At 39.5% G+C, this 24506-nt stretch overlaps 2 protein-coding genes across 2 annotated transcripts in view; one reads left to right on the top strand and one right to left on the bottom strand.

Annotated features, from left to right (window-relative positions):
- The window catches only part of LOC140346523 (rho guanine nucleotide exchange factor 28-like), a 30980-nt gene extending 11248 nt beyond the window's left edge, over positions 1-19732 (top strand). The window contains exons 10-38 of the mRNA XM_072432634.1: positions 6672-6778; positions 7311-7609; positions 8005-8173; positions 9036-9147; positions 9715-9757; positions 10221-10310; positions 10786-10909; positions 12488-12629; positions 12838-12893; positions 13238-13295; positions 13622-13739; positions 13948-14078; positions 14158-14298; positions 14418-14668; positions 14749-14874; positions 14972-15089; positions 15172-15426; positions 15495-15571; positions 15800-15978; positions 16062-16150; positions 16222-16407; positions 16929-17042; positions 17145-17260; positions 17335-17382; positions 17458-17559; positions 17658-17804; positions 17889-18140; positions 18276-18636; positions 19057-19732. Of these exons, the coding sequence (XP_072288735.1) occupies positions 6672-6778; positions 7311-7609; positions 8005-8173; positions 9036-9147; positions 9715-9757; positions 10221-10310; positions 10786-10909; positions 12488-12629; positions 12838-12893; positions 13238-13295; positions 13622-13739; positions 13948-14078; positions 14158-14298; positions 14418-14668; positions 14749-14874; positions 14972-15089; positions 15172-15426; positions 15495-15571; positions 15800-15978; positions 16062-16150; positions 16222-16407; positions 16929-17042; positions 17145-17260; positions 17335-17382; positions 17458-17559; positions 17658-17804; positions 17889-18140; positions 18276-18636; positions 19057-19244 (4199 nt within the window). The 3' untranslated portion in view covers positions 19245-19732. The remainder of the gene's footprint in view (positions 1-6671; positions 6779-7310; positions 7610-8004; positions 8174-9035; positions 9148-9714; positions 9758-10220; positions 10311-10785; positions 10910-12487; positions 12630-12837; positions 12894-13237; positions 13296-13621; positions 13740-13947; positions 14079-14157; positions 14299-14417; positions 14669-14748; positions 14875-14971; positions 15090-15171; positions 15427-15494; positions 15572-15799; positions 15979-16061; positions 16151-16221; positions 16408-16928; positions 17043-17144; positions 17261-17334; positions 17383-17457; positions 17560-17657; positions 17805-17888; positions 18141-18275; positions 18637-19056) is intronic.
- Positions 19733-20862: 1130 nt separating this feature from the next.
- LOC140347067 (uncharacterized) lies at positions 20863-22644 on the bottom strand. The gene is made up of 5 exons (XM_072433391.1): positions 22565-22644; positions 21825-21879; positions 21497-21562; positions 21306-21396; positions 20863-21195 (listed from the first exon to the last, which is right to left on the bottom strand). The coding sequence occupies exons 1-5, from the start codon at positions 22610-22612 to the stop codon at positions 21147-21149; spliced, it is 309 nt and encodes a 102-aa protein (XP_072289492.1). The 5' UTR covers positions 22613-22644; the 3' UTR covers positions 20863-21146.
- Between the last annotated feature and the right edge of the window lie 1862 nt (positions 22645-24506).

Below are 24506 nucleotides of genomic sequence, written 5' to 3' on the forward strand. Positions count from 1 at the left end.
ATTGCCATTGTCAGTGATCAGAATTCACAAACTTGCTTTGGCGATATGGTGCAACATGAAACACAGCGTCATAGTTGGAAAAAAGATAATCTACGATAAAACAAGACATAAAGGCATAAAAATAAAGCGTTACTAAAGCAAATAAAATTGCACTTTGACTGAATACTTTGACTATATACACAAAAGTTTGGTCAGACAACAGTGCAATAATTAGCAGTGCAAATGAATAACTAATGTGAATATCAAAGTGACAGGTGTTAGAACGTGTTCATGAGGGATCTGTTGTGAAAATTGTCCAGCCATAGTGAGAGGTCTGTATGTTCTTGAATGGGAGATGGGAGGCTGTCTCTCTCACAATCATGAACCAGCAGAGTTAATGATTTCTCCTGGTGCGGGGAGAGAGTCACCCCTGCAAAGGCGTCTGGTCTTGTGTTTGTCTTTGCCTTCTTGGTCCCGAAGTCACTCCTATGTTCCCATCTGTAGCCCTCTTTCTCTGCTCTAACTATTTCCGGCCATCCCATAGCCTCCTCCCCCCTGTAGCTGTCAGCATGTGCGGACCACTCACTGCCTGCTGGTAAGTTGAGACTGACAAAAACTTCTGAAGATCTTAGAGCAGAAATTAAAGACAGAGCGGTGGAGGTTAGTCAAGCTCTCAGCTGGGGCACAGTTATAGTGGCTGGCTTGTGTTGGGCAGTGGGCTGTGGCAGAGGGGGAAGGGGAAGGGGAGGTTTTTTTTTTAGGGGGAGGGGTGCAGGGGGCAGACAGAGTGAACATGCTGGCTCCTCACTCCTGAAGTGCCACAGTCTGCAACAAAACTGAAGGGAAACATTGAAGAGGCAGAATCGTTGACTGGAAAATGGATGTAAAATGAGTCTCTGAACATTTTGGATGAACCCTCTCTAAGAAACATGGATTCTGACTCGGATTCTCCTTTTAACTACTCCTGGCCCTCTTTTCCTAAGATGCAGATGCGAAAGAAAACTGGGAAGAAAAAAGGTAATGCTAAAGTGTTGAATGTGTCTCTGACTTTATGTTCTCTGCCGCTGAATTCATTTAAATCCATTACTGGACTCTTGCCATGCCCGATTTGTATAATACTCATTGGTATTTGGTTATGTCTTAATGTTTGGGATGTCTAAGCTCTCATTCAACCATGTATGTGGAATTTAACCTGGAGGCTCAAAAGATTCATTAAGTTACATATTGTCATCTGTCATCTTCGCCACTAGACATGTCTGTATTGTTGTCATTTTGTAGACGTTTGACCTTCACAAGCGGCTCATTCACCGGAATCAAGATGCTGACTTGTGTTGACACAGATGGCGCATGTTTTAGTTTCCACATTACAAAGTTTTTCGCATTGAGAACTTTACCACACAGAAGCCCCCTGACAGACACGTTTCACTGTGGAAGAACGATGCTAAAATTAGACCGTGCTCGTTGCACATTGTTACTCACAGAGCTCGCCAGTGCTGCCCCGTCACTCAGCCAGTCCAGCAGCAGTCGGGACGTCAGGGCAGATAACGGCATGTTTACCCATGATGCAACCTGATATTTGACAGTTTGTTGGGGAATGTCAGATGTCCACTCCAAGTCCCGGAATTTGACCATAGCATTGAGTGGATGAATGGACCCTTCTGGTATGAGCCAGAAGAACAATTTGATCGACAGTAAAATAACATGGAGCAGAAAAGACTTGTAGTCAATGTGTATTTTAAATTTAAATCTTAATTAATGCGCAATTAGGATATTTTCCTTCAACATATGTCTTTATGTTTTTGTCGACGGATGTAAGAAGAAAGCAAATTGGCCTCTAAATGTATCCGAAACACATGATACCTGAACCCAAATCAGTTAACCCAATAATAACTAAAGTCATATTCTTCTGAGAGTTCACACTTCACTGTGATTGGTTTAATCCACCTGTCACTCATGCAGAGCCTTACAGCGACTGACCAATAGGAGGCGTAAAGAAGGAGAATGTGTTGTTGTTTGAGTGCAGAGCTGCAGTGAACAGAGAATTAGTGAATCACAAGTTGACAATTTCACCAAAATAGCATATCGTCACAGTGCAGGGATCACAATTAAAGTTTTATCATCCATTCCTGGTGGATATATGTTCTTGTCTAATCATGAACCATAATTGTTTTTAGTCTAAGCCCCCCATGATGCAGACAACTATGCTAAGTTTCCACAAAGCCAGTAAGTATTTCCAGCTATTAAAGAGCATTGTGTTTTAAAGTGGGCTACAGGGAAAACAATGTTATGCCTACTAACGTCCCTAATGAGTTAAAATAAAATAGTCACTCTCATTCATTAACGCTTGTTTAATACGACATGGCAAAAAAAAAACGAATGAAGACTATTTCCAAATATGTTCTAATTACAGCTGTTTATTATAATTTTTTGTTAATCGAGCAAGTCTCCAGTGTGAATGTTTATAAAGTTGGACTGGGAATCACAGGGTTACGTTATTCAATAGTGAAAACTTAAATACTTTACTGAAAGGAGTTTCTGTTCTACAAACACGTAACAAAATGATAGCGATGCCAAAATGTAGTTTTGTGAAATCACAAAATCATCATCTTTTTAACAATCTATTGATTTGGCACCTGTTTATATCATTGAAGCTGAAAAAGCTCTATATTGTCAGATGTCTGTGCTGTCACGTCCTTCCATCCAGTATTATTTTGCTTAACTCTACCTTTATTGTGTTATCTGATTTTGATACTAAGGTTTAGGTTTATTTATATTAAGTACGTATTTTTTTTTTGTTTTTTTTAAAATTATATAATAATATCCAAAATGATGTGATGGATCGTCAAACCCTCAAGGGCTTGACATGTGGAGGTCACTACATGAAATGCTACAGCAAAGTCAATTGATTAATCAGTTAAATCAATCAAAGATACACGTCAAGTTGAAAGAGACGTGTCATATGGAAAAGTGCAATTGTTCAAAAGCAGACATTTGAAAGTGTTTTTAAACTGATGTTATAGTAAAATGTAAAAGCTCTGTAAAGCTAAGGGAAGGACTTCATACAGAAGTCCTTTTATTTCCTATATTAGGTCCATTTACAGCTGGTTTAGCCCCAGTTCATACATGGGACAGTCCTGTTATAGACCTGTCTTAGGTCATACAAATATTCTTCTAGGTGATACTGAGGAAGGTTTGAGAGCCACTGCATTAGTCCATAAAACTATTCAGCTTGTTGTTTTTGCAACCACGCTATAGGTTTTCTATTAATTCAGATAGAATGACCCTGTCTAAATCTGACTTTTATCTTGTTTCTTGCTAAACCATTGATCTTCCCTCCTCTGTTCACGACCATCTGCAAAAGCCACGTTGACATATACACCAAACGTCTGCTTATTATCTGATTTCTGGACCTTTTAAGAATATTCAAATAACATGCACACCTCAAAATCTGATGTGAGTAATTTGAAGGATCATGATCTGAAAGAAATCTGATGATTTTGCAGTTTACGTAATTTTAATAATCTTTTGACTCTATGTAACTGCAGCAAACGTTAGATGGATGTGATTTCAGGTGTGTGAGTTCTGCACTTAGAGAAAGGGTTAAATGTTTGGATGGCGCAGTGAAAGAAAACATGTGACGCTTGGACAGTGAGATGTATTGGCCACATGTTTTCTAACTCAAAGTGCCTTTGTGGATTTTGATGGCCAATGGTTTAACGATTTTAAGCAGTGTTTGCATTCCTCCTTGACTAGAAGATGTTGTTGCTTTGGGTTGTTGTTGTTCTCTGAAAAGTAAATACTGCTGTACGCGTGACAGTTGTTTATTGGGGTATTGAGTTTCTTGTTGAACTTACTGAAATCTCATCAGTGAAGTCACACTTTAGTCCCAGAGTGGATCTGCCCCTGTGGTTTCTACATTACCAAGATACCTTTAAATTTAGTGTGTACATTTATTTTAGATATCCTTTTTGGAGTATCCTGAGTTGCGTTTTTGACCCAAAAACATGATCATAAGAAATACTCTCCCAGTATTTATTTATTTATTTTTATTTTGAGAGAAGGGGAATTTTTATGCCATCACATGAACTTGATATACTATTTGAAAGTGCTGACAATCCTCTCGTGCGAAATGCCTGCATCCCTAGTGAACGAAATCCATTTAAATAGTTTTATGTTTGCAGTTGGCCAGTGGCTTTTTAAGTGAGAGAAAGGACATTTGTAACCGTTTTCTCCATTGGCCCTGTCTACATCCCTCTCCCGCTGTCCCAGGGGGATCATGGGTCGAAGGGTCGTCCTCTGAACTGAGCTGCTGTGCTCTGGAAACCTGCCACTGACTGCTGTCTTTGTCTGGCTTTGGACTGCTGCTACTGTATACTGCCTGGTTTCATTCTGGGACAAGCGCTGAATATATTACAAACATTGAACCAACTTTATATTCTGTCAAATTGGCAAGCGAGAGCCACCAACCCGTGATTTAGTCTGTGCTGCAGGTCCTCGAGAGGTCTCTTTTTCACTGTCTCTAATAGTCTATTATTCCACATCTGTTCATTTAGTCAGTAAGGGTCAGTGGTGTGCGAATGCTCTGCCCAATGCGACCAGCTGTGGATTTGGACTCGCCTCATAAGCCACACTATTTCTGCCGTCTGTCAAGCTCTTTTAGTGGGTTTATATGAAACTCGATCCACTTTCAAACAGCGGTTATGACCATGTCCAGCATTTGACCCTGTTGTGGATTTGATCACACAGAACTTAATCCAAGAATAAATATCTTTCGGCTGTTGAACATTGTTAGTTTATACTGTGACATAAACACAAACTATGGATTCTATGAGCAATGACCTTTGCTAAATGAAACAATGTGTTTTTCAACAATTGTAAACTGCTGTATCTGCTTTTTTCCACATCTACAACACAAACTCACGTTACATCAATGCATCAGCTGCTCTGATTGGTCACAGCACTGAGAATATGCAGAATGTGATTTAAAACAGCTTAATTCAGTTTAAACAATTGTATTTTCTTTTATAGAATATTGATACAATTGCATTAACATTAACAAAACTAACAAGACAAATTTGGACTTTTCCTGAACAGTTTTTGCAGGTCATAGTAGAACTGTTAACAATAAGACCACGTGTTTTCAAGTAAGAGTATTGTTACTACAAAATTGCATATTATCGAGCCTTTTCCTTAGTATTAAAATCATGTTTTTAATTTTAACATCAGGACAACACAATTGTAATAGACTTTGCCTAAGTGGACAACAAGAATGACTTTATCCTGTCACTGAGAGTACAGACTATCACAGGAGAATAAAATATTATCTTCAAAACCTCAATTAAAAAAAAATGTTTTCATGCAAACATTCAGCTCCTTTGTTCCCACGCAGAGCCTTTTATTTATAGTTATTATGTACTGTATTACAGCACTTATACTGATCCCAGTTCTACACTTTCAAATCTGGGTGTGCCAAAAGCGGGGAAGAAAACCCAGACAGCAAACAGCATAAGGAATTTTACATGAGTATGAAAGCTTGACAGAAGGTGTGGTTTCTGTGCCGTATTCATTCCCAAACCTGCTTATAAGCCGAGATTCGAGTTTTTTTTCCTAGAACTGTTGCTTTAGAATTGTAGCATTTATAACGTTATTGACGTGTCTTAAATCGACCACATTTTTCATTAATCAACCTATTATTTTTTTAAGATGATAAAGATATACAAGCACGACAGCAAAAGGGAGAGGGTTGGAGTTTATGGAGTGACTAAATTGGCCGTGTCAGTATTACACAAGCTTATTAGATTAATTGATAATTGTAATTAATCAGGTCACAACATAATGATAAGAACTAAACATAATAATCGTGACTATTTTAGAAGCAACATTTGGTATTTTTTAACTCAATCTATAGTTCAAAAAACAGGCAGATTTATTTTGTCATTCAGACAGTTCAATTGAATAAAGCTGATCACAAAGGAGTAATATTGTGTTAATTCAACAGTGGGATTGAAAGAAAATGAAAGATTTCACCGTTGCTTGGTCTCAGTATTCGTGAATAATCATTGAATCGTGGTGTCTCACAATAATCGTAACACGTAAAGTTGATATCGGGACATCCCTAGCTGTTACCAGTATGGATGAATGAATGTGTAGTTTCTTTCCCTCCCTTCCTTTCCTACTTTCATTCCCTGTGTTTTGGAGAAGCCCGTGTTACAGACCTTTCCCAGTCCGACCAGGAGTGTTTTAAGTGTTTTTTTTTTTATGCATTTTTCCTGCTGTGTGAAGCACTTTGAATTGCCTTGTGTATGAAATGTGCTCTACAAATAAACTTGCCTTGCCTTGCTTTGCCTTAAGAGCAGGAGTGTTTTTAACAGCTAAACCAGAGCACAGCTTACAGAGGTCTCACTGTATGGGCAGGGGACCTCTCAATGCTCCTGTGTGCTTGTATACTCTGCGCTTTTTTCCATTTGTTGTATTAAAGGCGTTCTGAGAAATAGGTACAGAGCTCCAGTCTTAACGGCGCATATGCAAGCTCGGTCAGGCACATGGCGAGTCCTGTTTCTGAACAATGTCACACGACTGGCCAGGATGTGGATGTCACTTCCTGAGTTTGTGATGTGTTTTGTTGTTGTGGAAACCAAGCGGTATATTGGAAAGTGCCTGTGCCCGTTAACTGTGGCTTTCCTTGTCCATAGAAAAAAGTCAGTCCATTAAAGAGGCCTCATCGCCGACACTGTCTGCAGCTGCAAGACTCTCGGCAATGATACACGGGAAAGATGGAGAGTTTGCCAACAGGAAGCTGGTGGGTTCAATGTCAGATATCCTTTATGTACCACTAAATGTTCACTTTTTAATTAAAATTGAACAATAGATTCAAACAGTAAAAAGTAAGCAATACACAAAAATGAAAAGTTATAACCAGGGTTGGAAAGTCATTTGATGTATTCAGAATACAGTTGCTTTTCTAAAATCTGAAGAATTTAGGCTTTGAACGGCACTGAATTAGTAAGAAAAATAGAAAATGCTGCTCATACAGTGAGTATGTGTGCAATTTGTGAACTAATAAATAAATGCATAACAAACAATGAAATAAAAACAATTCTTAGTCATATTTTCACTCTTTATCATGCTGCAACTCGATGTGAAAGTAAGCACTCCGAGTAGACCAACACTGATTATAACAGACACTTATTTATTTGATTGGGATAGATGCAAACAACATATATCAACATGTAGTAAACTGATGCAGGTTTATTCATATATAACCATTTACGGCATGCATAATGTTGGAAAAGGTCTTATACAAAATGCTCACAGTCCTATGTGTGCTCCAGGAGGATGACATCAAGTACCACGAGAGCAGGCCTGGCTGGGACTCTTTCTTTTCAACCCCCTCTAACGTTGAGACCTGCTCTTACCCATCCTCACCCCAAGAAGACGTTCGAGAAGTCCAAGAAAGCAGCCTCAAAAAGACCCCTGCTTCCCCCTCTACTTCCTCTCCTGTGCTTCCTTCATCGCCCCGAGCGTCCGCCTTCCACTTGTTCGCAGGAGGACAGAAACGGACTTCACATACAGTCTCTCCAAGAATTAACAAAAGAGGATACAGCTTGTGTGACAAGACACGAGATTTAAGGTAAGACGTTTTTGTTGGTTAAGCCTTTATGAATTAAACTTGTCTATAATGCCACCACTTACACTTACTGAGCTTTCAACTTCGCTCATTTATATTTTTCTAACATTTTTTGTATCATCACAAATACAAATCAGGCTTGAAAATGATTGAACAATATTACTTTATTCATGTTTTTTTTTTTTAAGTTTGGAAAGAGTTTTCATTGCTTAAGGTGCAGGAGACAGGAAGCTGAACACAATTGAGTTGCCATGTTGATTTCTATAAACTCTCCCTCCAGAATACAGGGGTGTTACTTTACAAGCTGAAGTTCTTGAATGGTAGTACAATTAGATTTTTGGACTTCGGAAATACATCTGAAATATGTGTATTTAAGAACGATTTTTGTGTTCCCATAGCCCAAGTCTTGAGTGTGATAGTGAAGAAGAGGATATCCTGGGACATTCCTACTCCACTGCAGCCTTGAGGAAACAGTCAAGTGTGCGCTCGAGCTCTGGAGAAGAGAGGGACTCCTTTGACACATCGCCAGACGCTGAGCGCAAACATTCTGACGGCAAATCTGACCAGGTACAGCCCCATAGTTAAGCTAACTGATGGTCTATAATTATCTTATTAAAACGCACAAATGCAGTAGATTACTCAAGCTAATATATCCATCCATTAGCAAAAAAGTTACCAAAAACTAAAAGTCCTAAAAACTTGCTTGTTTTGTCACGACACTAACATTTCACTCTTGATTTTGATTCTAAGAAGTAGGCTTGATACTTGATACCAGTTTTGATGCCAGACAATAGACCGTAATAAAAAAAACTGGTGATGTTTTGTTTAATGGTTTGGTAATATATATTCAACCTTCAATGTCATCAAAAATATCTATATATCTAATATCTATATTTCAAGAATAAATTGTAACACAAGGCCAGTAATACACACTTAAAATATTATTTTAAAGATTCTTTTCTATCTTATTTATTGAATTAATATTGTCCAATTGTGATCAAACTTGTATATATACAGGGACTTGCATATATGTATATTTAAAGATGTCACAAATATTGTTCATCACGTTTCTATTCCATTTTTATTGGTCACTCAAAGATGCATTGCATTATTCATTCACTCCACACTTCGTGATGGTTAGTTACTTCTGTAGCCACAGCTGCCCTGCTGACAGAAGCGAGGCTACCATTCTGCACCATTGGACCCAATCACTCACTCACTCACTCACTCACACACATTCATACGAGGAAAAGTGTCTTGCACAATTGCACAATGGCAGTGGTCTAGTCCATGCAAAAATCAAGTGGCTGACTTGTTGTTTGGTGGAGTTACAGTTAGTTAGATAGTTCTGTATATATTTAGTGATTAGGCATCGTTTCTCTCCATACTGTGACTGACAGCAGACTGGCTTGTGTACGCTCTGCTCCAGGGCCCAGAGGAGGCTGACGGCCGCCTGCGCTCCTACTCATACTCTTCCCCCAAAGCCAAACCTACACGGCCGCTGCTAAACAGAGATGTGACCATCTCTGACCCTACAGAAGGTGAGTGACCTCTGACCTGTGGCTGCTGACCTCCCTGTTTTAAGGTGTGGATAATCCGACCCATTTGGTCAAAGCAGAGCAGGCAGCGGCTCTAAAGCTGTTACACACATGCCTTATGTTCATTTGTGTGAGAACATGTGTTTTCTGTGTCAGATGGCAGCAGTGGCCGTTCTCTGCTACAGGCTTTATCTCTGTCTAAATCTTTATCTCGCCTCAACCAAGTTAGTAAGTACAAGCTTGATATCCACCTACAAGGGACTTTTAGCACCAACTCTCAGGAGCTGCACAATTCAATTAGGTGGTGGTGTTCTAGACCTTTGAACTTCCTGAGTTGACTTTGTTTTCCAACTCAGTGGGTATTATTGTTATCGATTGTCTACAATATCAAGTTTCCCCAGCTGGTTTGGGAAGGGTGTTCTGACTCTTTATGGTTTTTTGGCCCCTTTATGGCTCTGATTTTTCTCTCTATTCAACATTTATCTTCTTTGTGGCTTGTAAGTCATTCATTGTAGTCATCTTATGTTTTGTGAATATGTCTTCAACCCTTTGATCTTTTTGATATTTCAGAACAGAGGGCATTCAGCCTGACTGAAACTCCCAGGGAGAAACGGTAAGAAAAAATATATTGTCTCCAAGTGTTGTGGTCAGACTCTGAGAGGACACGAAGTGCAACGCTGTACTGTCTGTAAACAGCAAAACACTGACCGACCACATTACAGGGTGTATAGTATATTGTACTATTATCAGCTCGTGGTAGAAGTACAGAAAGCAACTTCATCTTCCATTTCATCTTCACTTTAATCTAACGAGCTACGCTAATGCTTCTTTGGATTAAAACGTCCGTCTTGTGACTGCTGCTTCATGCAATATATTTTAATGTCATTTTCTTTAACTCATCATGATTTGAATGATTATATTTGCAAACAATATCATGTTTTTGTTGCTCACAAACATGTTGGGAAATGAATGATGCAGAGACATTTACTGTCTTTTTGTGGGGGTTACATGTGGCATAGTCCTGTCTTGCTAAGCTCAAACAACATGGTGGTCTGAGGTGTGTCATGTCCGTGCAGGATACTGGGTTTCCGTAAACGGGCCCAGTCAGCTGAGGAGGAGAGCAGCGCATCGCTCCAACACCTCACCCTCACAGAGTTCCTCAAAGAGTATGTGTTGTGCCAGAAGCTTCAGCATTTCTGTCTAACTTCTCTAACCCCATTGTAATCAGACTTACCAATTAACTGCATCTCTTAACATTGCGGGCTATCTGATAAAACAACTGTTCGACGAAGAGGGTTATTACATTTGTTATGTTTGTGTTTCTTGTATGTCTTTGACTCTTTAACCCACAGTGGTGTGGACAGTTGATATGTTAATAATTTGTGTCTTGCCAAGGTCATTCCAGAAATAGTAACCACTGGAGTCTATCGTCACTTCAGGCATGTTGAGCATGAGTAATTGTTAGAAAAGGGGTCCACAAATATGAGTACACTCTAGCATGGCTCTAGTTCAACCTTTGCATCGAAAAACTAAAACAGACAACATTCTCTTGTGCATGTTTATTAAGATGTGGTCCAAAAAATAATACTACTGTCTATTGTATTGTTATGAATAATTTACCCCTGAGTTTTGTTCTCACAGAATTGAGGACGAGGAGTGGGACAGATACATCATTCCTACTAAAGCTGAATCAGAGAAGTACAAAGTCAGTCGTACCTTCAGCTTCCTCAAGAGCAGGATGAGCAGCACACGCAACAAAACCAAGGTGCGTCCACTTTTCCATTCACTATTACATTAAAGCTGCTTATTGTTTAAAAAGGACATATTATATATTATTGAACTAGAATAATAATTGTTTTCCTATGTCATTTAAAGTTATTTAAAGTTCATTATTCCCCTGTATTTAAGATGCATTTTCTCTGATAATCTTGTTTGTACTTACCTGATGCTAGGGATGTCAAGATTATAATCGATAATCACAATCAGGTCACAATATAATCATAAGAATTAAAAATTATAATTCAAGCAAAATGTTGTATTTTTCATACAATCTATAGTCCAAAAACATCTAAATGTAAATACTACTACTACTAATAATAATAGCTGGTCACAAACTTGAGGAATACTAATATGTTGATGAGAATGAAAGAAAATTAAAGATTGTTGTTTGGTCCTGAGCTCGGTGATTGTGAATAATTGTTAAATTATGGCGTTTATTCTCCTAATCGTAACACTAAAAGAAAACATTTTGACACCATTCTTATCCTTCAATTTTGTATAGGATTTAGCAGCGTGACATAGCCCTTTTGACACAAATGTAGATTATTTGCCTTGAAGATTCCACATTACGGCTAAAAATATTCTTTCTCAATGTCACCTTTCCACAGATCAGACCTGTCATGTGGCCTGGAAGCATCAATTTCTTGTCTCCATGGAAATCAATAAGTTTGATACCATATTGCGGTACATTCCAGGCCGAGCTGTAACATATCCATGGAGACAACCAGATTCTGTGCACTCCATTAAACAATAGTGACACCAAACAAACACCATCAGGAAGGATTTCTAGGATTTACAGACTTTATATTCACCTATACAATCTAAAGTATATCATTTAGTTTTTAATTAGTCACTTGAAACATAAAATGGTTACCAGGGGGTCTTCGCCACTCAGCCACAGTGAATTCTTGAACCAGGGAGCCATTGTCTGAACATTAACAGTGCCTTTATTTGGTGAGGAGAAAAAAATCTCTCTCCCTTCACTTAGCAACAGGACACTGTAAAAATATTCTTACATAATGCACGGACCCCCAGCGCTGCACAAGGAACCCACACACATTCCATAAAATACTCCCAACATTGAAACAGGTGTGGATTTGTTTTCACATGTGAAAAACCCATCTGATGCACATAGCTGGAGAAAAACAAACAAACGTGCACTTCAAGAATTCCCTGTTAAGTTTAAAACAAAAATAAACTAGCTCTTTCGCACAATCCCCCCAACAGCCCCTCAAGGATAATGCATCAACTACACTAGCTCTTAACAAAGTAAACAGACTAGACCCTTATTTGAACCTAGTGCACTTCAGCAGGCGCGTTGCAAACAATGATGATAATATTGACTTATCTTTCAATAAAGAGATTAACTATATTTGTTTTGATTAATTATTTATTTGATCTGACAATTTTAGCTGTACCTAATGATTTATTGTAGCTCAGGTTTTATTTAATTTGGATAGTGATTTACTGGGATTATCCTGCTTTAGGGGTATTACTGGACTGTTACATGTTACTGTGATGGGCCTAATCACGGCATTCTCATTAATGTACATTTATATTTTAGATCAAGGGGAAAGACATCAAGGAGACGAAAGATAAAGTATTAACCAATGGACACCAGTTCACCCCTGTGTCCCCCTCTGGCTCTGCGCTCTGTGTTGCCTGTGACAAGTTTGCTTCTGGGAAGGAGCTGCTGCATTGCTCCAGTAAGTATGACTTGTTTTATGTTCTATGGCCGTTCAACAGTTTAGATTTGTTTTGTTATACTAATGTGCTTGTCATTGTTCTTCCTCCATTTACTGTGAGAAATGCAACAGTCCAACAAAGCCATCTGTGCTTTGAGTCCAGAGATGCTAATGTCGTTAATGTTGTTTATTGCGGGTTAACTGCGTTGTCGTCTGTTTGTGTCTGCAGACTGTTTCCTGAAGGTTCATAAGAGCTGTCGTGAGTCTGTCATGGCCTGCGTGAAGGTAACCATAATCCCCACATTCATCATTTTGATTTAACATAAATGCACTTTAAATTATACAAAAATAAACAGGCAAGTGTTATTATTATAATCCCTTGTCTCTGAATCTCTCTGAGACCAAACTTGTATAAAACATTCATTTGTTATGGGAGCTTGTATTGCCAATAACAGGTCAAAGTAGAAATAAGCTACTGTTTGTGTACTCACTCAAGACAAAATGTACTCTCTGCCTGAAGTGTAACTTTTATGAAGCATTACTTGTGCATGTACCTTACCTTATGATGGTGTTCTGTGTTTACAGTCTCATGTCCACTATGATTTACCTTTACTGTTGTTTATACACAGAAACAGTCAGAGAAGAATGCAACGCTGGTGAAAAGCAAGACCCTGTCCCTCCCTCTGAGTGAGTCTCATTAGTTACATTACACCTGTCCATCTACTAACTCATTAGAGACTGTCCTCCCCAGGTCTCTTACTTTCATTCATTTTTAGCCTCAAACTTACTCCCTCCAGTACCTTTAGGGTTATACTAGTAAACCTTCACTACAGCTGTACGCCAACCTTGTTTTCCTTCCTCAGTAAAGTTACTTGTTAATCTGTCTTGGTGGGGGATCAGGCCTGGTTTGTGTTTGTAAATGAGAAAGCTGCTCAGTGTTCAAATATTTCATTGTGGAGTTTTAAGTAGTGTTGCATCATTGACTTAATTTGCTCCTTTTAATGCTCTTCTAGACTCACCCAAAGACTCCTCTCCTGTGTCACTGTTCTCTCCCTCCTCACTCATCACAAAAGACAGGAGAGACGTGGTGGCCCCACTCACCAAAAGCATGTCTATCTCCATAGACAGCAGGTAAGCGGTCTTTCTTGTTAATTACAGCTTTGTAGAAAGCTAATTGGCACATTGATGGCACAGCAAGCAAGGACAAAACATGTGATTAAACGATTAAGCACACAACTTTGTGTAGACTTCCACCAATAATGCCACGTACAAAGATTATGAACCCATTAGTTACTGAGAAGTGCTTTCCACTTCTCACACTTTGTATTTATTTCCACAGACAGATGCACGACAAGTCAGTGGTAGAAGATGAGACTTCTCAGTCTCCTGGTGCGACCTCTTCAGAGGCTGATGAAGGAGCATCTGTGACACACCCTCTGTCCACGGACCAATTGCTTGTTATTACACAAGGTAACGGCAAACCCAAGTTAACACCACAGAAGAAGAACAACAACCAACATTTAAAAAATAATGTTTTTGGTTTTTGTAGATGCTTTGGGCGGCTCTTTATTAAGTGACTTGTCTGCAGACCAGCTGGGACTTGACGCAGAGTCGTGGAGTCTAGCTGTGACCCCGGACTTCCGTCGACAACATGAGCGATTCACTGTAAAACGACAGGATGTCATTTATGGTGAGATCACGTTCTCATTTTAATCATTGTTCCACGGAGAGCACCTAATTGCACAGTAATGTTATTTATTACAGTTCAAGATTAGGCAAAGTGGTTGATATACTTGATTTTGTCTGTAGAGCTGCTCCAGACTGAGCTGCATCACATCCAGACACTGACGGTGATGTCGGAGGTGTTCAGGCGGGGCATGCTGGAGGAGCTGCAGCTGGACCTGGACTGTGTGGCCCGCGTGTTCCCCTGCCTCGACTCCCTCATTTACTTCCACAAGAATCTGTTTGGAGCTCTGCAAGAACGCAGACAGTCTTCAGCCCGACCCCATCAGCCTCACAATTACCTTATCCACAATATTGGAGATATACTGCTTCAGCAGGTTAGTAAAGGTGCATTTTCACGTGGGACACTAACACACAACTCCTTTGGTGATGTGGTCTTGTTTCGTAATGTGGTCAGTTCTCAGATGAAAACGCAGACAAGATGAAGCAGATGTATGGAGAGTTCTGCAGTCACCACAAAGAAGCAGTCAACATTTTCAAAGATCTGCAACAACAAAACAAGAAACTGCAAAACTTTGTGAAGGTAAGAGTTTGAAAAACACTGTTTAATGAATACATTTATAGATTATTTACAATTTTATTTATTACTACTGTTTTTGTATTATTATTTCTCATTACAGCAACAGAGCAACAACATACTGGTCAAAAGGAGAGAGGTGCCAGAGTTCATCTTGTTGGTCACACAGCGCATTACAAAGTACCCAGTTCTGCTGGAGAGGATTTTACAATATACCAAAGGTATGTTTTTCACAAATACTACAACTATTTGTTCTTAGGTAATTTAATGTATAAGTCAATGTTTTTTGTACTATCTCTAAAGAGGGAAGTGAGGAATATTGTGACTTGTCAAGTGCACTTGTTCATATTCGAGAGATAATCTCTGCTGTGGACATGACAGTAAACAAATATGAGAAGAGTGAAGAGCTGCAGGAAGTGCTCACTCGTCTCGAGAACAAAAGCATAGCCAAGTTGAAGAATGGTAAAGTTTTTTCCAAGCAAGATCTTTGTAGTAAACACAGAGTCCTTCAACACAAAGGTCTAGTCTACTGGAAGACAGCTACTGGCCGTTTAAAAGGTATGATTATATTTACCTGTGTATCAAATACTTTTGTACATCATTTACTGTTTCTTTCTGCATTATAGATACATTAGCTCTTTTACTCACTGACGTCTTGGTTTTCCTGCAAGAAAAAGACCAGCGCTTTACATTTGCTGCTGTGGTAAGTATTGAAAGATCACCTTTAGAAAGATGCAAGTTGAGCGTGTGCCGGGTTCCGGGTGTGGTCGGCCGCGGTGTCCTGGGTTCAGGTCCCGGCTCCGGCAATTTGCTGCATGTCTTCCCCTCTCTCTCTTTCCTCATTTCGCCCTGTCTTCTCCTGTCTGGTGGAGCCTACAGGCGACAAGATCTTAAAAAACATTAAAAAAATGTAAAGATGCTGTTTTTTCAGGACCAAAAGCCTCCAGTTATTCCGCTACAGAAGCTTATAGTTCGGGAAGTAGCAAATGAGGAAAGAGGAATGTTCCTTATCTCTGCATCATCAGTTGGTCCAGAGATGTATGAAGTTCACACGATTTCCAGAGAGGAAAGGAATGCATGGATGAGACAAATCCGACAAGCAGTAGAAAGGTCTAAGTCCCCTACATTAGTAATGTGCTTTTAATAATTTTGGTTGACAAGTGTGAGGATACTTATTAGATGTTGGATTGCAGTTGTCCGGAGGAGGAAGAACGCAATATTGAATCAGAGGAGACAAAACGAGCAACAGAAGCTAGAATTCAAAAAATTAGCCAATTTCAAGGTTAGAAGCTACAAATCTACATTTTTTTATAGAGTTTCTACAGAAATTAATTAGTTTTTTTTGTTACACAGAAACACTGCTGGCTCAGGACCTGATGATCTGCAACTCTCTGGAGGAAAAGCTGGAGCTTTATGCTGAACTTACTGAGCTCAACCTTGGTGCTCCTGAACCTACACCACATCGCCACCTGCTGGTGCAAGTGGACAGTGAGGCCCCCAGACTGGCCTCAGCACTGCTCACTGCTGCACTACAGGAAGGTAGGATCCTGTGGGAAACAACTGCATACACAACTGCTGCTGCCATACCACTTTAAACCGGTGTGTGCCATATACTCTCCTGTGACACTTGGGTTGGTTTGTGGCACATCTTTCGTAATATACACTGAACAAAAAGGTAAAAGGGGGTAAAAGCAATGAAGCAAAACCAGAGTGGTCTTTTATTGTGGCCCAGCCCAAGGCACACCTGTGTAATATGCCGTCTATGCCACACTTTGAGGCGGATTATTAATATTAACATGAGTTGCTCAGTAAAACTGATTTTTTACAACTTTGTGAACAATAAAATAGATGTATATAATAGTATGCATCTGTTGTGTATACAGAAAGTTCAGCTCATGAAAAATGGGAGCAAAAACAAAAGTGGTGCATTTATATTTTTGTTCAGTAATTACTTACATCTTTTTCAACAACAGACGAAAAAGAACAGAAGAAACATGATTCATTATGAACCAAACTAAAGTACATTACATTGACATCTAAACAGTGATTTTGATTTTCAGCTGAAAACCTGATGAGCGTCCTGCAGAGCCGCGATGGGGCAAGTGTTCACAGTCAGCCCGGCGCAGGTCCAGAGTCAAACAGTGAAGACAGTGTCCAGGATGTCCCCTCAGAACGTGAGTCTTCGAAACACTTAATGTTCCTCCTTCATACACAGGCTGCTCCAATATGAACTGACTTTCATATGCTGTGTCTTCTGTATTGAACGTGGTCTTCAGCGGACTATCTGAGCACGCTCAGTATTAGCTCTTCCTGTCTAGGATCAGACAGTGATTTGACAGATGAATGGAATGTTGAACCAAGAAGAGGAGAGGTTAAAAATACATTGACAAAGGTGTGGACACAATAAGCTTCAATAATGATTTTGTATTCTATTTTTCACCATTGTCTTAATATTGTGTTTTGTAGGTGGCTGAGAGTGTACAAAGTTTGACTCAGCTTCTATTTAGTCTACAGGTAAGTAAGAAAAATCACTTTTGTCCATTTATTCAAGTCTGTTAGAAGTTTGTAATGTGTGTCCTGATTTAACAGGCCACTGTGAGTTTCCAGGACAGCTGCTGTGAGATCCAGAAACTACTCCTTCAGGAGGCAGAGCTGGCGCCACTGCGGGCCCTGCCGTCTCTCCAAAACACAGTACAACAGCAATGATCAGAGACTATAGAATAAATCATAACAATTTACAAGTTTAGCACTCGTATATTGATAGTAATGTTTGATTTACTTGAAAATAGGAGCAGGAAAAACAGAAGGCATCTGATAAGAAAAAGGAGGACGTAGAAAAGAAAAGAGAAGCAGATGAAGTTCAGAAACTGCATTTAAAGCTGAAACAACAACAACACCGCTGGGACAAAGAGTGTTTGGCCAGAGAAAAACATCAGGTCAGTCTCTGTTCGATGTTTCACATATGATGAATCAATTTCATGTGAAAAACATAACTTGTTTTATGTGAATGGGTGTTTCAGAGTGACCAGGAGAATGAGTTGAGGCAGCGAGAGCAACAGTGCCTCCTGGAGGCTGAGCGACTGCGCTGCGAGCGAGAGGATTTTGAGATCCAACTACTTGAGTACCAACAAAACATGGACAGGCTCAAGGAAGGCCAGAGAAGTGTGGAGAGAGAGAAGGAGAAGATTGAAGTCCAGCAAAGACTTCTTCAGAGCTGGAGACACAACCGTCAAAGCAGCCTCCCGATCACAATACCACCGCATTGTTACCAGGTCAGAAGACTGATGAGGACAAGAGTAGTAGGTCATTAGCTGCCTACTTTAGGAAATAAAAATGATGTACATAAACATATATCAATGTTGATGTCTGCTGATGTCATTAACTTTCTTTTCTTTACTTTGCGTCAGGTACCCAGCCATAGGCACTCAGGTAGCTTGGATGGTAACTGCCCAATGTATGGGAATGAAACCATTTTTGTCACCACTGTGCCACAAAATCACATCTACCAGTCCAACAACCATCACCAGAGTCTGCTCTCAGCACCAAAGAAGATTCAAAACAGGCCGCTGAACTCCTCAGGCTACAGCACAAACCTGGGCCTCAGTGCCAGCCTGTACAACAGCCTCAACACGTTACTGAGCCAGGCCCACAGCCGGCAGATGTCTGACCGTCTCACGTACGCCAACTGCAGCTACAGCTCGACTCAGCCCGTCCATGAGTCCATGCACTGCAGCTCCAGGCCCCACACACTGCCCCCCAAACCTGCAAGTATGTCCACCACACTCCTTTATAGTGCCAAGTGAAATCATATTTGATATTATACTGCTATTACTAGTTAATAAAATGCTCTGCGATGAAAGGGAGAAACAAAAAAGCCATCGATAAAGTATAAATCATCCTTTCAAAGTTGCTTAAAACTTGTAACGTAAATTTGTTAATGCAATGGACGAAGTTCAAGGGTTTATTAAAAATTACAACAAACAATAACAACAAGTGACAATCTGTGGTTGGGTTTCGGTGGCACATAAAATTAGCGCCGTCAACAATTGAATACAAAATGATGGTTTTCAAAATGGCCCCCATAAACAGAAATAGCAGCAATATGTTATTTAATATCACACGAACATAGTTGTTGACTCCTTCTGTTCAGTATCTCTGAGTTGATCAAAACAAATCTCTTATTTGCAGGCTTCAGCCCGCCGCTTGGGAGACAATCTTTGGAGTCGTGGGGTTCAGAAGTCACATCGGATGGACTTTACGAGGACGACTACTCTTCCTCTCCGTCTCTCACTCCTCTCTTGCCCCCGCAGGCTTACCTCTCACTGGAAGGACCACATGGGGACGAGGGCGGAGAGGAAAACATTGTGTATCTGTAACATTAAGATTCAGTTCTGTGTTAAGAGTGCAATCTTCAATCCCAACGTTTAACTGGAAAATTAGACCTTTTATCAGATGTTCGTTGAGTAGTTTACAAGCCCAGGAAATGACTCGCATTGTTTGGTTATTCCCAGACAAAATTAGTTGAACTATTTTAACTACTAAGTGGTTCTTTTTATTGCAAAATGCTGTGTCAGACATAAACCTTTTTTGTTTTACAAGAAGCACTTATGTATTAAATTAAAAGCCAAAAACATTGTACAGCCAAAACGAATACTACTTATTGTACAGATTTTATTGTGTATAATTGTCTAAGCTAAAAATGTATATTCCACTTGTATTTTTGTGAAGTGCCAATGCAATTCTGAAAGGAAAGATTGCAAACATATAATTGATTGCTAATAATTTATTTCTTTTTTCCATGCACCGTCATAATTATAACTCTTTTATAATCTCTGAGTGTTTTAATAAATACTGTATATGTTAAGATGCATTATTGTTGTTTTTGACAATTTCACTGACTAATCCACTAAACTTAAGTAAATATCACATATCAACATTAGACGAACAACTTCATTTGCACGATCATTATTAAGCATATTTATCTCTGGTCAGGAATATCACCATTTACTCAAGCCTTTTCCTGGATGGTGAAATGTGAAAAACAAGCTAGTCTACATTGTCATGCACAGCGGTGACAAAAGTAGAGTGATGAAGCAGATAGACTTGTCCTCTTTTTTCCTCGTTTTGAAAATATTTACATTTGAACACGTATTAAAAATAATAAAATGGACTGTATTAAAAAATTCTAAAAACAACTACTATTATTTGGTCTTGGAAATGCCATTGTGCCTTTTTTTTATAATGTAAATTGAGTTGAATTTGATCATGGAACTGAAAGTAAACAAACTATAAAACAGAAGGATAGAGCTCTAAACCTTTTCTATCGGTGCATTCACAAATCACTGAGAGCAGATGTAAATCAGAGGCACTGCTTATATTTTCTGGTGTAGACAAAGATGAGTTTTTGTTCTGTTCAGGGTTTTGAATCATTAAAAATATACTTCTTCCTCAACTCTACACTAAAAGTAACACATCATCAGCGTCATTCCACTGCAGATGCAAAGATATAATGGACATAGCCTTCGTCATTTGATGATAGAATTACAGGAGAAACATTGACGGTTCTCGTTTCTGTGATCATGTGTTACAGTCGGGGAAAAGTAACATGGTGGAACCTGATTAGCTGGTTTAGAATGTGTTCCAGGATCTCCACAGCGCTTAGTGGAAATGCATTCCTCCACATCAGACACATGTCAGACGAGCAGCTGCAAAACATGCCTTCAAGAATATAAAACTTAGTGGAAAGTTGATCATTTAATTCAAGCATTTACAATCCAATCACACAATTAAACTTCCACATAACAGTGGCCAGTAAGAGCAAAGAGGCTCAATTAAAATACCCAGAGTAGAAAAATATAAAAATATAATACAATTTCACGTGTGTAGACGTGCTAGTGCTTCCGAAAGGTGTAGAATGTACAGTCAATAGTGCTCTTGTCGTTTAGCATTAAAAAAAAAAAAACACTACTTGAGATAATAACATGAAAATATAGTGAATTAAATTACACTTAAGTTGCTCCTCGTCGTAAGTACAGAGTCACATCTAGACAGCTTATTGATCTGTGTGTACAGCGTTGTGCAGAGGTCACAGAACCGTAGCTAAAAGGGCAGCACATCATGCTCATGGAAAGTCCAACAGGGTTTTTTGGACCTCTTAAATGTAATAAAAATGATCTTTGGGTCTTCTTTGATTCCTTTAGTATCACAGCAGACAATACATTCCAACTGCTTGCAAAAACAGTCTGAAGATCCAAAAGTAACTGAGCACATTTTATATTCTATACTGTATCAGGCTGCCGCACTCCCACTCTTAACTTGCTCTTCTTTCTGAAACATCAAACAGACAAGTGCTAACAAGTCCCAGATCTACAGTACCATTACAAAAGTAGTCGAATAAATGCAAAAGTGACACATATACAAAATCAAGACTATTTTACCGTTGGGGCTGTGCTTTGGAGTCCATACACTTCCACAAAACGGTATACAGAGCAATTAAAAAGGTAATAAACAAGCCTGCTGCAATTAGAGCTGAAAGACATTCATCAGAAAACAAATCCATCTTTTAATCTGCATTAAACAACAACATTTTTTATGAGGTTCAGACTGAAGCAGCTCTGATGGGACCTACCAGGGACGATCCCAGGCATAGATTCCTCTGTGATGGCAGGATGTGTGGCAGCTGCAGACGACCCGGCTACAGGAATTAAGGCAGGAAAGGCACATAATTAGAAGTCATGACAAATAAGTCGCCAACAGAAAATATGACAATACAGATTACACGGCCTTTTGTTTCACAAGATTGAAACTTAAGACAAGATTGCATCTCTGAATGGTATATTTATCAAATTAATCAGTTTAAAGTTTGTGTTGTGTTTGTGCACCTTAAAGAAAACATTTGCAGGTACTTTAAGTTTAGAACGAACATACATTTGAATCACTAAAATCCAAGTGCTTACCATTTATCAGCTGAACTGGCTTTAAACTCTGCCATGTCAGATCTGGGTCAACAACCTTAAAGAAGCAAAACAAACGTGTTACAACACACTCATGTCAAACACTAACCAATCTTATGACTGAAAACGCACAACAGACAATAATCAGTACAACATGTGGGAAAAGCAACAAGCACAGCGACTGTTTCTTCATTCATTCCATTTTGTCACCAAATGTAACATGTAAGTCAAAAGGGGAAGCTACAACCCACTTACTTTCAGTCAAATAAACCATTTTGGAAATAATAAACAATTATCTGGACACTAAATCAACAACAAAAGGGGAGAAAGACAATACATATATAATATATTTGTAGAGGCATTCCACCTTCAAGTCCAAAAAGCAAATTATGGGAATTGTCAAGGCACAACAGTTGCTCAATATCTGTCAGTCACATACATCTCAACTTTGTCAACTTTTCTTTAAATATAGGCTGGAGTTGAACTTGATTTTGTTCTCTTCGTGATTGTTTGAATAAATCTGACAAAAACTAAGCTTCGAAAAGAGCCCAGACCTTTGTTTGAGCTGCGTCAGCTTTAATGGAACTAATCAAGTGTTAGTGAAGATCAGGCGAGGGTCTGATCTCTGGTGTGACAGTGGCGCGAGACACGGGACTATTACAAACATCTGCTGAGTTCACGCACATTTATGGTTACATTATATTATACAAAATTAAACAAGTAAAACCACACTCATCACTTACTTTGGAGACATTTGGGACGCTGTTGACTCTGTGATCCATAACCTCCATCACATTTCACAGCTCTGGCTCCTCCACACGCGCTCTTCCACCGTCAGGGCGCGTTCAGGGGCTTTCCTCAGAGTAGGATATTGTCGAGTTGACTAAAGTAAACTATTTAAACAATGTCGGTGTAATCCCTCATTCGTCCAGGCGTGTTCCATAGTAGAAAAAGCTTCAGTTGTAGTCATCTGGACTCAGTTAGAAAAAATAGACGTTTCGACTCTCATCCAAGAGTCATTGTCAATTGGATCGAATAAACTACATTGCTCTGTTTTTGAGTCGGCAACTTGTCCTTAGGGTGTCCTTACTGGTTCACCCTAAGGACAAATTTGCAGACTCAAAAACAGAGCAATGTAGTTTATTCGATCCAATGCAGTGAAGAAAGCTGTAAAGAACGGTACATAGGTGAGACGAAACAGCCTCTACACAAGAGGCTTTATCAGCACAGAAGAAATACAAGTTCAGGACCACAGAGCGCCGTGCATCTCCATCTTGAAGCCTCTAATCACTCGTTTGAAGACGGTGAGGTGAAGGTTTTAAGCAGGGAGAAAAGATGGTTTGAAAGAGGAGTCAAGGAAGCTATTTTTGTTAAAAAAGAAAGACCTTCTTTAAACAGAAATGGAGGGCTCAGATTCTATCTTCCTGGTATCTATAATGGTATACTGAACCCCTGGAAAGGTAGAGGACCAGGACCAGGGCATTTAGATGCTAATCAGGTACTCAGGGTGGTTGAGCCAGGGTCTCACAAAGACAAAGGCCATTAAAATTCTGAATAGGCTAGCTCGGTAGATACAAGGGGGGAGTTTCTGTTGAAACAAACAACTCTTTCTACTTCAGGAAGGCTCCTCCCAATGGGCGGGTCTTACCACAGAACAGTATTAATATCGGAGTTCTCGATCTAAATTCTTTTATTGACAATGACTCTTGGATGAGAGTCGAAACGTCTATTTTTCTAACTGAGTCCAGATGACTACAACTGAAGCTTTTTCTACTATTTAAACAATGGCTTAGGGTTCGTTTTGTGTTCTTAAAGGTGCCATAACATGCTTTTTTCACATTTCGTAGTCTATCCTAAGTGTATAATTGATAATAATAAGGGTTTTGCAACACCCATAACATAATAGTTAAGAAATATCACCCAGACCTTGGACCCCCTCACCAACCCGGAAATGCAAACGGCTTGGTTTGATATTCGCCCCCACCCTTGCGAAGAGCGATCTGGCTCCCCCGCCCAACCCGTGACGTAGTCTCAGAGCGCGTGTGGCCCGCCCACCCGTGACGTAGTGTTTGCCCCACAGCTGTTAGCTCCGCGGTGCACCGCTTCGCGCAAATGAGAGTCTACTTTGAGCCAAATAAAACTGGTGTTAAAACTGGTGAGGGGGGATGGTGACGCGTGCTTGCCCTTATGACACGGTCTTGCTCCCACCGCCCGTCAGTTTGGAGATTCGCGGAAAGGAGATAGTCTGTAATATAGCTAAAAACTGCGGGAATCAATCAAAAAAACACTCTGGGTACATATATGAAGCACAAATAGCAATGTAAGAAGGTTAAAAGCTCTGAAAAGTCGATTTTGCATGTTATGGGACCTTTAAAATCTAACGCTACATTTGCCAATCAAGGTTAGGCAGAGACATATGTTTAAGTTAAGTTAAATTGAATAAAACATTTAAAAAAAAAAGTTGTTGGCACATTTATTAGTTTCGGTTGAGTGCCACCACTAAAATCCTTTCATAAAAGGTAATGAACAGCCAACATTCTAGCAACAAGAACATTATACATTTTCCCAACTTTATTACACACAGAAAAGATGTTCAGACCACTGATACAGCCTGCACATTCACATATCTGCACATTCACAATCACCTTTACTTACGTACAAGCCTCACACAGGATGTATCCAATT

The sequence above is a fragment of the Eucyclogobius newberryi genome, unplaced genomic scaffold (genome assembly GCF_026437365.1).
Source record: "Eucyclogobius newberryi isolate DKJ021-1_F unplaced genomic scaffold, fEucNew1.0.hap1 SCAF_6, whole genome shotgun sequence".
In the NCBI taxonomy this organism is placed as follows: Eukaryota; Metazoa; Chordata; class Actinopteri; order Gobiiformes; family Gobiidae; genus Eucyclogobius; species Eucyclogobius newberryi.